General features: G+C 46.0%; 1 protein-coding gene across 2 annotated transcripts in view; it reads left to right on the top strand.

The window, feature by feature from the left end:
- The window catches only part of dnah9 (dynein, axonemal, heavy chain 9), a 151310-nt gene that overhangs the window by 59454 nt on the left and 78801 nt on the right, over positions 1–13055 (top strand). Inside the window, exons 50-57 of one of the 2 annotated variants that reach the window (XM_046356967.1) lie at positions 3141–3283; positions 4078–4239; positions 4436–4669; positions 7263–7265; positions 10949–11053; positions 11264–11419; positions 12199–12429; positions 12778–12972. In XM_046356967.1, the coding sequence (XP_046212923.1) occupies positions 3141–3283; positions 4078–4239; positions 4436–4669; positions 7263–7265; positions 10949–11053; positions 11264–11419; positions 12199–12429; positions 12778–12972 (1229 nt within the window). The remainder of the gene's footprint in view (positions 1–3140; positions 3284–4077; positions 4240–4435; positions 4670–7262; positions 7266–10948; positions 11054–11263; positions 11420–12198; positions 12430–12777; positions 12973–13055) is intronic. The other variant, XM_046356968.1, reaches the window with a different exon arrangement.

Below are 13055 nucleotides of genomic sequence, written 5' to 3'. Positions count from 1 at the left end.
ATTGCATCTCCCCTCCAAGTCTCCGACCACTACCTTGTATCCTTTTCCCTCTCGCTCTCATCCAACACTTCCCACACTGCCCCTACTCGGATGGTATCGCGCCGTCCCAACCTTCGCTCTCTCTCCCCCGCTACTCTCTCCTCTTCCATCCTATCATCTCTTCCTCTGCTCAAACCTTCTCCAACCTATCTCCTGATTCTGCCTCCTCAACCCTCCTCTCCTCCCTTTCTGCATCCTTTGACTCTCTATGTCCCCTATCTTCCAGGCCGGCTCGGTCCTCCCCTCCCGCTCCGTGGCTTGACGACTCAATGCGAGCTCACAGAACAGGGCTCCGGAAGGCCGAGCGGAAATGGAGGAAAACTCGCCTCCCTGCGGACCTGGCATCCTTTCACTCCCTCCTCTCTACATTTTCCTCCTCTGTCTCTGCTGCTAAAGCCACTTTCTACCACTCTAAATTCCAAGCATCTGCCTCTAACCCTAGGAAGCTCTTTGCCACATTCTCCTCCCTCCTGAATCCTCCTCCCCCCTCCCTCTCTGCAGATGACTTCGTCAACCATTTTGAAAAGAAGATCGACGACATCCGATCCTCGTTTGCTAAGTCAAACAACACCGCTGGTTCTGCTCACACTGCCCTACCCTGTGCTCTGACCTCTTTCTCCCCTCTCTCTCCAGATGAAATCTCGCGTCTTGTGATGGCCGGCCGCCCAACAACCTGCCCGCTCGACCCTATCCCCTCCTCTCTTCTCCAGACCATTTCCGGAGACCTTCTCCCTTACCTCACCTCGCTCATCAACTTATCCCTGACCGCTGGCTACGTCCCTTCCGTCTTCAAGAGAGCGAGAGTTGCACCCCTTCTGAAAAAACCTACACTCGATCCCTCCGATGTCAACAACTACAGACCAGTATCCCTTCTTTCTTTTCTCTCCAAAACTCTTGAACGTGCCGTCCTTGGTCAGCTCTCCCGCTATCTCTCTCAGAATGACCTTCTTGATCCAAATCAGTCAGGTTTCAAGACTAGTCATTCAACTGAGACTGCTCTTCTCTGTATCACGGAGGCGCTCCGCACCGCTAAAGCTAACTCTCTCTCCTCTGCTCTCATCCTTCTAGACCTATCGGCTGCCTTCGATACTGTGAACCATCAGATCCTCCTCTCCACCCTCTCCGAGTTGGGCATCTCCGGCGCGGCCCACGCTTGATTGCGTCCTACCTGACAGGTCGCTCCTACCAGGTGGCGTGGCGAGAATCTGTCTCCTCACCACGCGCTCTCACCACTGGTGTCCCCCAGGGCTCTGTTCTAGGCCCTCTCCTATTCTCGCTATACACCAAGTCACTTGGCTCTGTCATAACCTCACATGGTCTCTCCTATCATTGCTATGCAGACGACACACAATTAATCTTCTCCTTTCCCCCTTCTGATGACCAGGTGGCGAATCGCATCTCTGCATGTCTGGCAGACATATCAGTGTGGATGACGGATCACCACCTCAAGCTGAACTTCGGCAAGACGGAGCTGCTCTTCCTCCCGGGGAAGGACTGCCCGTTCCATGATCTCGCCATCACGGTTGACAACTCCATTGTGTCCTCCTCCCAGAGCGCTAAGAACCTTGGCGTGATCCTGGACAACAAACTGTCGTTCTCAACTAACATCAAGGCGGTGGCCCGTTCCTGTAGGTTCATGCTCTACAACATCCGCAGAGTACGACCCTGCCTCACACAGGAAGCGGCGCAGGTCCTAATCCAGGCACTTGTCATCTCCCGTCTGGATTACTGCAACTCGCTGTTGGCTGGGCTCCCTGCCTGTGCCATTAAACCCCTACAACATATCCAGAACGCCGCAGCCCGTCTAGGGTTCAACCTTCCCAAGTTCTCTCACGTCACCCCGCTCCTCCGCTCTCTCCACTGGCTTCCAGTTGAAGCTCGCATCCGCTACAAGACCATGGTGCTTGCCTACGGAGCTGTGAGGGGAACGGCACCTCAGTACCTCCAGGCTCTGATCAGGCCCTACACCCAAATAAGGGCACTGCGTTCATCCACCTCTGGCCTGCTCGCCTCCCTACCACTGAGGAAGTACAGTTCCCGCTCAGCTCAGTCAAAACTGTTCGCTGCTCTGGCTCCCCAATGGTGGAACAAACTCCCTCACGACGCCAGGACAGCGGAGTCAATCACCACCTTCCGGAGACACCTGAAACCCCACCTCTTTAAGGAATACCTAGGATAGGATAAAGTAATCCTTCTCACCCCCCTTAAAATATTTAGATGCACTATTGTAAAGTGGTTGTTCCACTGGATGTCATAAGGTGAATGCACCAATTTGTAAGTCGCTCTGGATAAGAGCGTCTGCTAAATGACTTAAATGTAAATGTAAAATGTTCTATTGTAGATGAGCTCCCTATTGGTTTAGATCTGAATGTTCTATTGTAGATGAGCTCCCTATTGGTTTAGATCTGAATGTTCTATTGTAGATGAGCTCCCTATTGGTTTAGATCTGAATGTTCTATTGTAGATGAGCTCCCTATTGGTTTAGGCCTGAATGTTCTATTGTAGATGAGCTCCCTATTGGTTTAGATCTGAATGTTCTATTGTAGATGAGCTCCCTATTGGTTTAGGCCTGAATGTTCTATTGTAGAAGAGCTCCCTATTGGTTTAGACCTAAATGTTCTATTGTAGATGAGCTCCCTATTGGTTTAGGCCTGAATGTTCTATTGTAGAAGAGCTCCCTATTGGTTTAGGCCTGAATGTTCTATTGTAGATGAGCTCCCTATTGGTTTAGATCTGAATGTTCTATTGTAGATGAGCTCCCTATTGGTTTAGATCTGAATGTTCTATTGTAGATGAGCTCCCTATTGGTTTAGATCTGAATGTTCTAGTGTAGATGAGCTCCCTATTGGTTTAGACCTGAATGTTATATGATCGGTGAGATCCCCATTGGTTTAGATACTTCAACAACATATTGGAGTGTTCCAATATATGACCCTATATGTGGGATGCACAGGTAGCATCTATGGCACTTGCGCTTAGAAATGTACATTTCTACGTAGTAGTTAGTAATGGTCTGGAACAGAAACCTCCATACACAGTCGCCCCCCCAGGACTGTACGTTACCCACCATGTCTCTGTGTGATGTGAATGTTCTATCCCAGGTGAGATTCCTGACCTGTTCCCAGATGACGAGGTTGAGAACATCATCGGGAGCGTCAGGAACGAGGTGCGAGGACTTGGAATGATGGACACCCGGGAAAACTGCTGGAAGTTCTTCATCGATCGAGTCCGCAAGCAGCTCAAGGTGACAAACTGTCTTGCTCAGGGACATGGAGCGTTTCTTTGAATTTCATACCTCTCTCGGGGGTAAGAAGTTGAGAAACATGAATAATAATCATTCAAATGAAACTGGCCTAGAAGTGGTTGTAAACAGGTTCCTGTAACCAGCTCTGCCTTCCGAGTTGTTACCACTTCCGTTGTCAGACCATAGAGATTATACTATTCAGAGGTTCATGACATTTTTCAGATACATATTTTTTTTTAGTAAGGTCTAGTCTTATTATATTGCTGTGAGAGCTGTAGTTTGGGTATGAACTGTAGGCCAGCATTTCTCTCTGTGTGACTACAGTCCTGATGAGATCGTGCCACCACTATACCCTGTTGTCTGAGGGAAAGCGTCAGGCCAGGGGTTAGCAGTATTATTATTATGATGAGGTTTGGAGCAGAATAAATGAGGGTAGTAGAGTCCCATGGGTCGGTGTTTAGAGAGGCTGGATCACACACATATACACAAACACACACACACACAAATAGAAAGGTGGATACACATACACGCACATAAACACATACAGCTGTATTCCTCATCCCTGTGCTAGGTAGGTGGCTGTGTGTTTCTCCCCTGGGGGCAGTGGGCTGACGGTGTGTGTGTGTGTGTGTGTGTGTGTGTGTGTGTGTGTGTGTGTGTGTGTGTGTGTGTGTGTGTGTGTGTGTGTGTGTGTGTGTGTGTGTGTGTGTGTGTGTGTGTGTGTGTGTGTGTGTGTGTGTGTGTGTGTGTGTGTGTGTGTGTGTGTGTGTGTGTGTGTTTCTCTGTGTGTGTAGGTGGCCCTGTGCTTTTCTCCGGTGGGCAGTAAGTTGCGGGTGCGTAGCAGGAAGTTTCCAGCTGTGGTTAACTGTACAGCCATCGACTGGTTCCATGAGTGGCCACAGGAGGCGCTGGAGTCTGTCAGCCTCAAGTTCCTACAAGAGGTCGACAACATTGAGGTGAGATCTCTCCTTCTCTCTCTTTTTCTCTCACACTTTTCTTTCCCACTCTCTCTCTCATTCTCTCTCTCTCATTCTCTCTCTGTTTCTCTCTTTCTCTCACACACTTTTCTTTCTCTCTCATTCTCTCTCCCTCTCTTTCGTAATCATCATCCACAATAAAACCTCTAACACTCTACCTCTGTTGTCCTCCCAGCCGGAGCTGAAGGAGTCAGTGAGTAAGTTCATGGCCTACGTCCACGTCAGTGTGAACCACACCTCCAAGGAGTACCTGTCCAATGAGAGGCGCTATAACTACACCACTCCCAAGTCCTTCCTGGAGCAGATCAAGCTGTACCAAAGCCTGCTGGCCAATAAGAGCAGAGATCTCACCATGAAGATGGAACGCCTGGAGAACGGCCTACAGAAACTCAACAGCACCTCCGCTCAGGTCAGACCTTACCTTACTTTATTCTAACTTAACCTACTGTACCAGCCTCTTCCTCACCTTAACCACCTAGATGGAGAGGCTGGAGAATGGCCTGTAGAAACTCAACAGCTCCTCTGCTCTGGAGATTTTTAAGCCTTGAGACAATTGAGACATGGATTGTGCATATGTGCCATACAGAGGGTGAATTTGCAAGACAAAAGATTTAAATGCCTTTGAACAGGTTATGGTAATAGGTGCCAAGCACACCGGTTTGAGTGTGTCAAGAACTGCAATGCTGCTGGGTTTTTCAGCTCAACAGTTTCCCGTGTGTATCAAGAATAGCCCACCACCCGAAGGACATCCAGACAACTTGATACAACTGTGAGAGGTATTGGAGTCAGCATAGGCCAGCATCCCTGTGGAACGCTTTTGACACCTTGTAGAGTCATCAACAAATTGAGGCTTTCCTGAGGGCAAATGGGAGTGCAACTCAATATTAGGTTAGGTGTTCCTAATGTTTTGTACACTCAGTGTATGTTCCCTGATTCAACACTTGAAGGGACATGAACACATCAGCAAGTCCCACACGCAGGAAAGTCTAATTATAGTGTTGGTGACACACATACCCTCCAACGTTACTAGCATTAATGCATTACAATGTGTCACCAACCCCCTATAGGAATACCCAGCAGGTCACATACATACATTACAGCACATACTTACCCTGTAATTGTGTTGACTGTTCATTACAGTTACACCCCCTGACCCCTTTTACAACAGGCTTCATTAATGGTCGTTCTATATGTGTTCACGTCCCTATGACAAGCCTCTTGCAATAAATGTACTTGTTTTGTAACATCAACACTTAATTCAGAAAGTCAGAGGTCGGCTGTCTGGTAAACAACAATAAACAAGGTTGCAGGGGTTAAAACGAGGAGATGAGGCTGAAAATGACTCATCGGCTCCCCAGAGAACATATTAAAGGGATTCCTGTGGGCTGTATTCAGCTCCTCTGGTCTGGATTTTGGTCTGTTTTTGCGGCAGCCATCTTGGATGATGAGTGTTAATAGTGTTTTAATGAGAGGAGGGAGAGTGGGTTGGAGCTGAGATGCGCTGATACCACAGGATGTATCTGGGAGCGGATCAGGGGAGCTGAGTTCTTGCGCTGCACACACATGCACATACACGTGTGTGTGTGTGTGTGTGTGTGTGTGTGTGTGTGTGTGTGTGTGTGTGTGTGTGTGTGTGTGTGTGTGTGTGTGTGTGTGTGTGTGTGTGTGTGTGTGTGTGTGTGTGTGTGTGTGTGTGTGTGTGTGTGTGTGTGTGTGTGTGTGTGTGTGTGTGGCTCCTAGACTTGCCTCTATCAGTGTAGAGTTGCGTGGGCGAACAGTACTCTTATACTCTTTATAATGAACCTACACACACACACACACACACACACACACACACACACACACACACACACACACACACACACACACACACACACACACACACACACACACACACACACACACACACACACACACACACACACACACACACACCTCCTCCTCTTCTTTTGTCTCTCTGACACTAATCGCTGTGGGAGGCTAATGTCTCATCTCCAGTCGTGTAAATGTGAGGGTTCTAACCTCCAATCTACCCTCATCCACAGATCCCTGACAGGGAGCCAGATAAAGGAAAAATTGGAGGTTATATATAAAAATGATTTAAAAGCCCAATGCAGCCGTTTTTATATATCAATATCAAATACTTTCTAGGTAACAATTAAGTTGTAGATTGTATTTTCAACCAGCAACTGTCCAATTTTTTCACACTTTTACAGTGTTAGTGTCATTAGCTGTTGTAAAATATTATTGAAAACATAGGAAAAACTTAATTTCAACTGCACTGGGCCTTTAATGATTAAGGGAAATAGTTCTGCTTCTTCAACCACGTTTCTCTGTTCTGATAACATGATCTGATGAGTTCTAGTGTATCGGTCCCAGACTCCCAGTCTGATGAACTGGTTATGGTACTGTAGGGGAAAATACCTGCTCTCCTGTAAATTAGATCTTCAGAATTTCATCTTCCATAGAGGGAGGGTGGTAGGCAGTTATACGGATTTTAATTGATAAAGACAATGCACCCTGTCTAGAAGCTAGGGTATTATGTGTGGGTGTTAGATAGCCCCATACACAGTGGTACGTGTTTACATGTGTATAGAGAGCTGTCCAGATGTAGAGCGATTTCACTGTTTATCTCACAGCCACGTCTCATAACAATTAGCGATCTCTCTCTCGCAATCCATCTCTCTCTCACTCTCTCTCTCTCTCCCTCTCGCTCTCCATCCCTCTGTCTCGCTCTCTCTCTCTCCCTCTCGCTCTCCATCCCTCTGTCTCGCTCTCTTTCTCTCCCTCTCATTCCCTCCATCTCCCCCCTCCCACCCATCACTCTGATGGCTCATTCGGTGCTCGTCAGGTTCTGTCTGGATTGATTTCATCAGGACCCAACAGAGATATCTTCTACACAACACCCTCAGCACTCTCACGTCATGTTTAGTTCATTATCTCAAAGAACAACAAATATCACTCTGTTTTATTTCCCCTGTGCAACATTTTGATGAAGTCAGATGGTAATGTAGAAACATGCATGCATTCTGTGGAAATTGTGTGTGTTTCGGGTTTTCATTTGTGTGTGGTGTGTGTGGCATGAGTGTGTGTTTGTACCTGCATGCATGCATGTGTGTGTGTGTGTCTGATTAGAGTTCTAGTGCCTAACGCTATTAAATTATCCAGTAGCTACAGTTGAAGTCAGAGGTTTACATACACTTAGGTTGGAGTCATTAAAACTTGTTTTTCAACCACTCCACAAATTTCTTGTAAACAACGACTTAGTTTTGCCAAGTCGGTTAGGACATCTACTTTGTGCCTGACACAAGTCATTTTTCCAACAATTGTTTACAGACAGATTAGTTCACTTACAGACTCTCATGTCTGGTTCATCCTTGCGAGCAATTTCCAAACGCCTGAAGTTTGGTTTTTTAAAACATTTTTTTCTCCTTTATTTAACCAGGTAAGCTAGTTGAGATAAAGTTCTCATTTGCAACTGCGACTTGGCCAAGATAAAGCATAGCAGTTCGACACATACAGCAACACAGAGTTCCACATGGAATGAACAAAACATACAGTCAAAACAAAGGTACCGCATTCATCTGTACATACAATATAAACCCCAGGGGACCATGCAGCCGTCATACCGCTCAGGAAGAAGACGCGTTCTGTCTCCTAGAGATGAACATACTTTGGTGCGAAAAGTGCAAATCAATCCCAGAACAACAGCAAAGGACCTTGTGAAGATGCTGGAGGAAACCGGTATAAAAGTATCTATATCCACAGTAAAACGAGTCCTATATTGACATGACCTGAAAGGCCGTTCAACAAGGAAGAAGCCACTGCTCCAAAACCGCCATAAAAAAAAGCCAGACTACAGTTTGCAACTGCACATGGGGACAAAGATCGTACTCTATGGAGAAATGTTTGGAGGAAAAAGGGGAAGGTTTGCAAGGCGAAGAACACCATCTCAACCGTGAAGCACGGGGGTGGCAGCATCATGTTGTGGGGGTGCTTTGCTGCAGGAGGGACTGGAGCACTTAAAAAAATAGATGGCATCGTGAGGGAGGAAAATTATATGGATATATTGAAGCAACATCTCAAGACATCAGTCAGGAGGTTAAAGCTTGGTCACAAATGGGTCTTCCAAATGGACAATGACCCCAAGCATACTTCCAAAGTTGTGGCAAAAAGGCCAAGGGCAACAAAGTCAAGGTATTGGAGTGGCCATCACAAAGCCCTGACCTTAATGCCAGAGAAAATGTGTGGGCAGAACTGAAAAAGCGTGTGCGAGCAAGGAGGCCTTCAAACCTGACTCAGTTACACCAGCTCTGTCAGGAGGAATGGGCCACAATTCACCCAACTTATTGTGGGAAGCTTGTGGAAGGTATCCGTTTGACCCAAGTGAAACAATTCAAAGGCAATGCTACCGAATACTAATTGAGTGTATGTAAACTTCTGACCCACTGGGAATGTGATGAAAGAAATAAAAGCTAAAATAAATAATTCTCTCTGCTATTATTCTGACATGTCGCATTCTTAAAATAAAGTGGTGATCCTAAGTGACTAAATGATTAAGTGACTAAGGATTAAATGTCAGGAATTGTGAAAAACTGAGTTTAAATGTATTTGGCTAAAGTGTATATAAACTTCCGACTTCAACTGTATACACTACCGTTCAAACGTTTGGGGTCACTTAGAAATGTTCTTGATTTTGAAAGGAAAGCGCATTTTTTGTCCATTAAAATAACATCAAATTGATCAGAAATACAGTGTAGACATTGTTAATGTTGTAAATGACTATTGTAGCTGGAAACGGCAGATTTTTAATGGAATATCTACATAGGCATACAGAGGCCCATTATCAGCAACCACCACTCCGGTGTTCCAATGGCACGTTGTGTTAGCTAATCCAAGTTTATAATTTTAAAAGGCTAATTGGATCATTAGAAAACCCTTTTGCAATTATGTTAGCACAGCTGAAACTGTTGTCCTGATTAAAGAAGCAAGAAAACTGGCCTTCTTTAGGCCAGCAGCACGGCCAGGTGGACTGGGGACAGCAAGGAGTCATCAGGCCAGGTAGTCCTGAGGCATGGTCCTAGAGCTCAGATACCCTGTTAGAGAGAGAACGAAAGAAAGAAAGAAAGAAAAAAGAAAAGAAAAGAAAGAAAGAAAAGAAAGAAAGAAAGAAAGAAAGAAAGAAAGAAAGAGAGAATTAGAGAGAGATATTTAAGACAGGAGAAATACTCCAGATATAACAGACTGACCATAGCCCCCCAACACATAAACTACTGCAGCATAAATACTGGAGGCTGAGACAGGAGAGGTCGGGAGACACTATTGCCCCATCCGACGATACCCCCGGAGAGGGACAACCAGGTAGGATATAACCCCACCTACTTTGCCAAAGCACAGCCCCCACACCACTAGAGGGATATTTTCAACCACCAACTTACCATCCTGAGACAAGGCTGAGTATAGCCCACAAAGATCTCTGTCACGGCACAACTCAAGGGGGGGTGACAACCCGGACAGGAAGTTCACGTCAGTGACTCAACCCACTCAAGTGACGTACCCCTCCTAGGGACGGCATGGAAGAGCACCAGTAACTCAGCCCCTGTAATAGGGTTAGAGGCAGAGAATCCCAGTGGAGAGAGGGGAACGGGCCAGGCAGAGACAGCAAGGGTGGTTCGTTGCTCCAGTGCCTTTCCGTTCACCTTCACACTCCTGGGCCAGACTACACTCAATCATATGACCTACTGAAGAGATGAGTCTTTAATAAAGATAAAGGTTGAGACTGAGTCTGTGTCTGTGTCTCTCACATGGGTAGGCAGGACATTCCATAAAAATTGAGCTCTACAGGAGAAAGAAAGCTCTGCCTCCAGCTGTTTGCTTAGAAATTCTAGGGACAATTAGGAGGCCTGCGTCTTGTGACCATAGCTGTCACGACTCCGACCGGAGGACGCTTCCCTTCCCGTTCGGGTGGCGCTCGGCGGTCGTCGTCGCCGGCCTACTAGCTGCCACTGATTATTTCCTCCCCCTCCTTATGTGTTTATTGAGTGCACCTGTTTTGTGTTAGGTAGTTAGTCGTAAGGCTTTATTAGTCAGCCGGCCCGCCTGGTTCCTTGTGCGAGATTAATTATTGTGACCGTCTGTTTGGTGTACTTGTGTGCACGTCTATGGGTTTCGTGTTTTCCCATTTTTGTGGGAAAACAGGAAGCCAGTGTAGAGAGGCTGATCAATTTGATGTTATTTTAATGGACTTTTTTTCTTTCAAAAACAAAGTGACCCCAAACTTTTGAATGTTAGTGTACATGTTATCTCTCCATTTGTGTCCCCTTTTTGTCCATTTCTCTGCTTTGAGAAAATCATAGATTTTTTTTATGCAATAGATCAATATTATATGAATGATAGAATGATGTCTGTTCTGAGGGTCAGGTCTTAAAAATGTTTGGTCCTGTAAAAACACACATCAGAGATTCTATTTGTCGATAACAGATTAATTCTGTGTGTGTAATATATGTGTTGATTTCTGCTTATAACACGTTATCATCTTGACAAAAATGATCAGCAATACAGCCTTCCTGTCATCACAGATCTCATATAAGGCATGTGACACTCTGCTCTCCACCGGTCACTATTACAGGTAGAAGAATCAACCAAACCTCAACCATGACCTGCCCTCTCCTATTCTCTCCTGTGATAGGTGGACGACCTGAAGGCCAAGCTGGCCGCCCAGGAGGTGGAGCTCAAGCAGAAGAACGAAGATGCTGATAGGCTGATCCAGGTAGTCGGTGTGGAAACAGAGAAGGTGGGTGGCACTGTAAAACATTGTTGGTGGTGGGTGGGTCGAGTTCCCCTCATCCTTCCCTAAACAATGTATCGTAAAGTGCTTTTAGAATCTGGATAATTGCAATCCACATTTTCTAAAGCATTATTGTGAATCACTTTGAGACTTTGTGAGAAGCATTGCTGCGTACGACAATAATTCCCACGTCCTTTTTCTTTGATCTATGACCAGGTGTCTAAGGAGAAGACTGTGGCGGATGAGGAGGAAGAGAAGGTGGCGGCCATAGCGGTGGTGGTCACAGGGAAACAGAGAGACTGTGAGAAGGATCTGGCCAAGGCTGAACCAGCCCTCATAGCAGCACAGGAGGCTCTTAACACTCTCAATAAGGTACACACACAAACACACAAATACACTCACAGTTTGATACCTTATGGGTTTCATTTCCAGTATATCAGATTTGATATGGAATTATGTTGTTTTCCACAAAATAATGTGCTAAAATATTCACGGCTCAATGTCCAGCGGTTTCTTACTCTCTAGCCCTATAGCAGTTCTCTGTTGGTTTTATATGGGAGAGCTGTGGGATTCACTAAGCACCTGAGTGGTTTAAGGTGTTCTGTGTTCACCCAACCAGAACTGACATCTCTTTTCCGGCTAGGCTACCCGCTCTAAAGACTCCAATTAGTATTCCCTGTTGTTTTCTTCTTCTTCTTCCTTCTTCTTCTTCTCAAAGTCAGAAAACTGTTCCAATTTTTATAAACCTACTTTTTTTCTAGAATGCCCTGACTGAACTGCTGATTAAAGACTACTTTATTGAAAAGTGTATTTACTGTGATACAGTATGTGGTTGTCGCCCCTATCTTAAGATGAATGCACTAACTGTAAGTCACTCTGGAGAAGAGCATCTGCTAAATGACTAAAATATCATATAAATGTAACTGTAGTCCTTTGAATGAAATCCACTTTTTCATATGTTTTTATACATCCTTCCCTGGCACTGAATAACCTGGCAGAGTGGAAGTCCTTCAAGTGCATTCCAGTTTTTAATCTCTGTCATTGTCTCTATCCCTCCTTCTCATTTTTCATAAAAGCCTGGTCAAGCTGATGTCCTCCAAATGCACTTTCTCTTTCAATCCATTCTTTCTTCCCTCCATCTCTCCCTCCAGAACAACCTGACTGAGCTGAAGTCGTTTGGTTCTCCTGTGGTGGCTGTGACCAACGTGACCGCTGCAGTCATGGTTCTGATGGCACCGGGTGGTCGGGTTCCTAAGGACCGTAGTTGGAAGGCTGCCAAGGTGATGATGGCCAAAGTAGATGCTTTCCTGGACTCCCTGGTCCATTTCAACAAGCAGAACATCCCAGAGCCCTGCCTCAAGGCCATACAGCCCTATCTACAGGTAGAGTACAGTCTTACCTATTGGTAGAGCACAGTCATACAGCTTTACCTGCTGGTAGAGTACAGTCATACAGCTTTACCTGCTGGTAGAGTACAGTCATAGAGTCTTACCTATTGGTAAAGTACAGTCATACAGCTTTACCTGCTGGTAGAGTACAGTCATACAGCCTTACCTACTGGTACAGACTTTTGAGGAAGGTGAGAGTGTTGAATCTGTTAGAGTACCCAAGAACTCAACATGCAAGACCAGTTGTACTTACCAGCTTGCATAACCTCGGACATGATGTCAAGCAGCACATTTTCATTGAGCGTGTTAATCGTGTCCCTCCACCCCATGCCAACTCTGCAGGACCCAGAGTTCCAGCCCGAACTAGTGGCCTCTAAGTCCAACGCTGCGGCGGGCCTCTGCTCCTGGGTCCTAAACATCGTCAAGTTCTACCAGGTGTTCTGTGAGGTGGAGCCCAAGAGACAGGCTCTGAGCAAGGCCAACGCTGAGCTGGCTGCAGCCCAGGAAAAACTCACAGTCATCAAGACCAAGATCAACGTGCGTTAACCTAACACTGATCAGGATGAATCTGATTTAGAAACAGTTCTTAGTTCTTGGTTTTATAGTCCACTATATCATGG

The sequence above is a fragment of the Oncorhynchus gorbuscha genome, linkage group LG07 (assembly GCF_021184085.1).
Source record: "Oncorhynchus gorbuscha isolate QuinsamMale2020 ecotype Even-year linkage group LG07, OgorEven_v1.0, whole genome shotgun sequence".
Classification (NCBI taxonomy): Eukaryota; Metazoa; Chordata; class Actinopteri; order Salmoniformes; family Salmonidae; genus Oncorhynchus; species Oncorhynchus gorbuscha.
The sequence above is the reverse complement of the archived record's forward strand: the minus strand, read 5'-3'. Positions and strand labels throughout refer to the sequence as shown.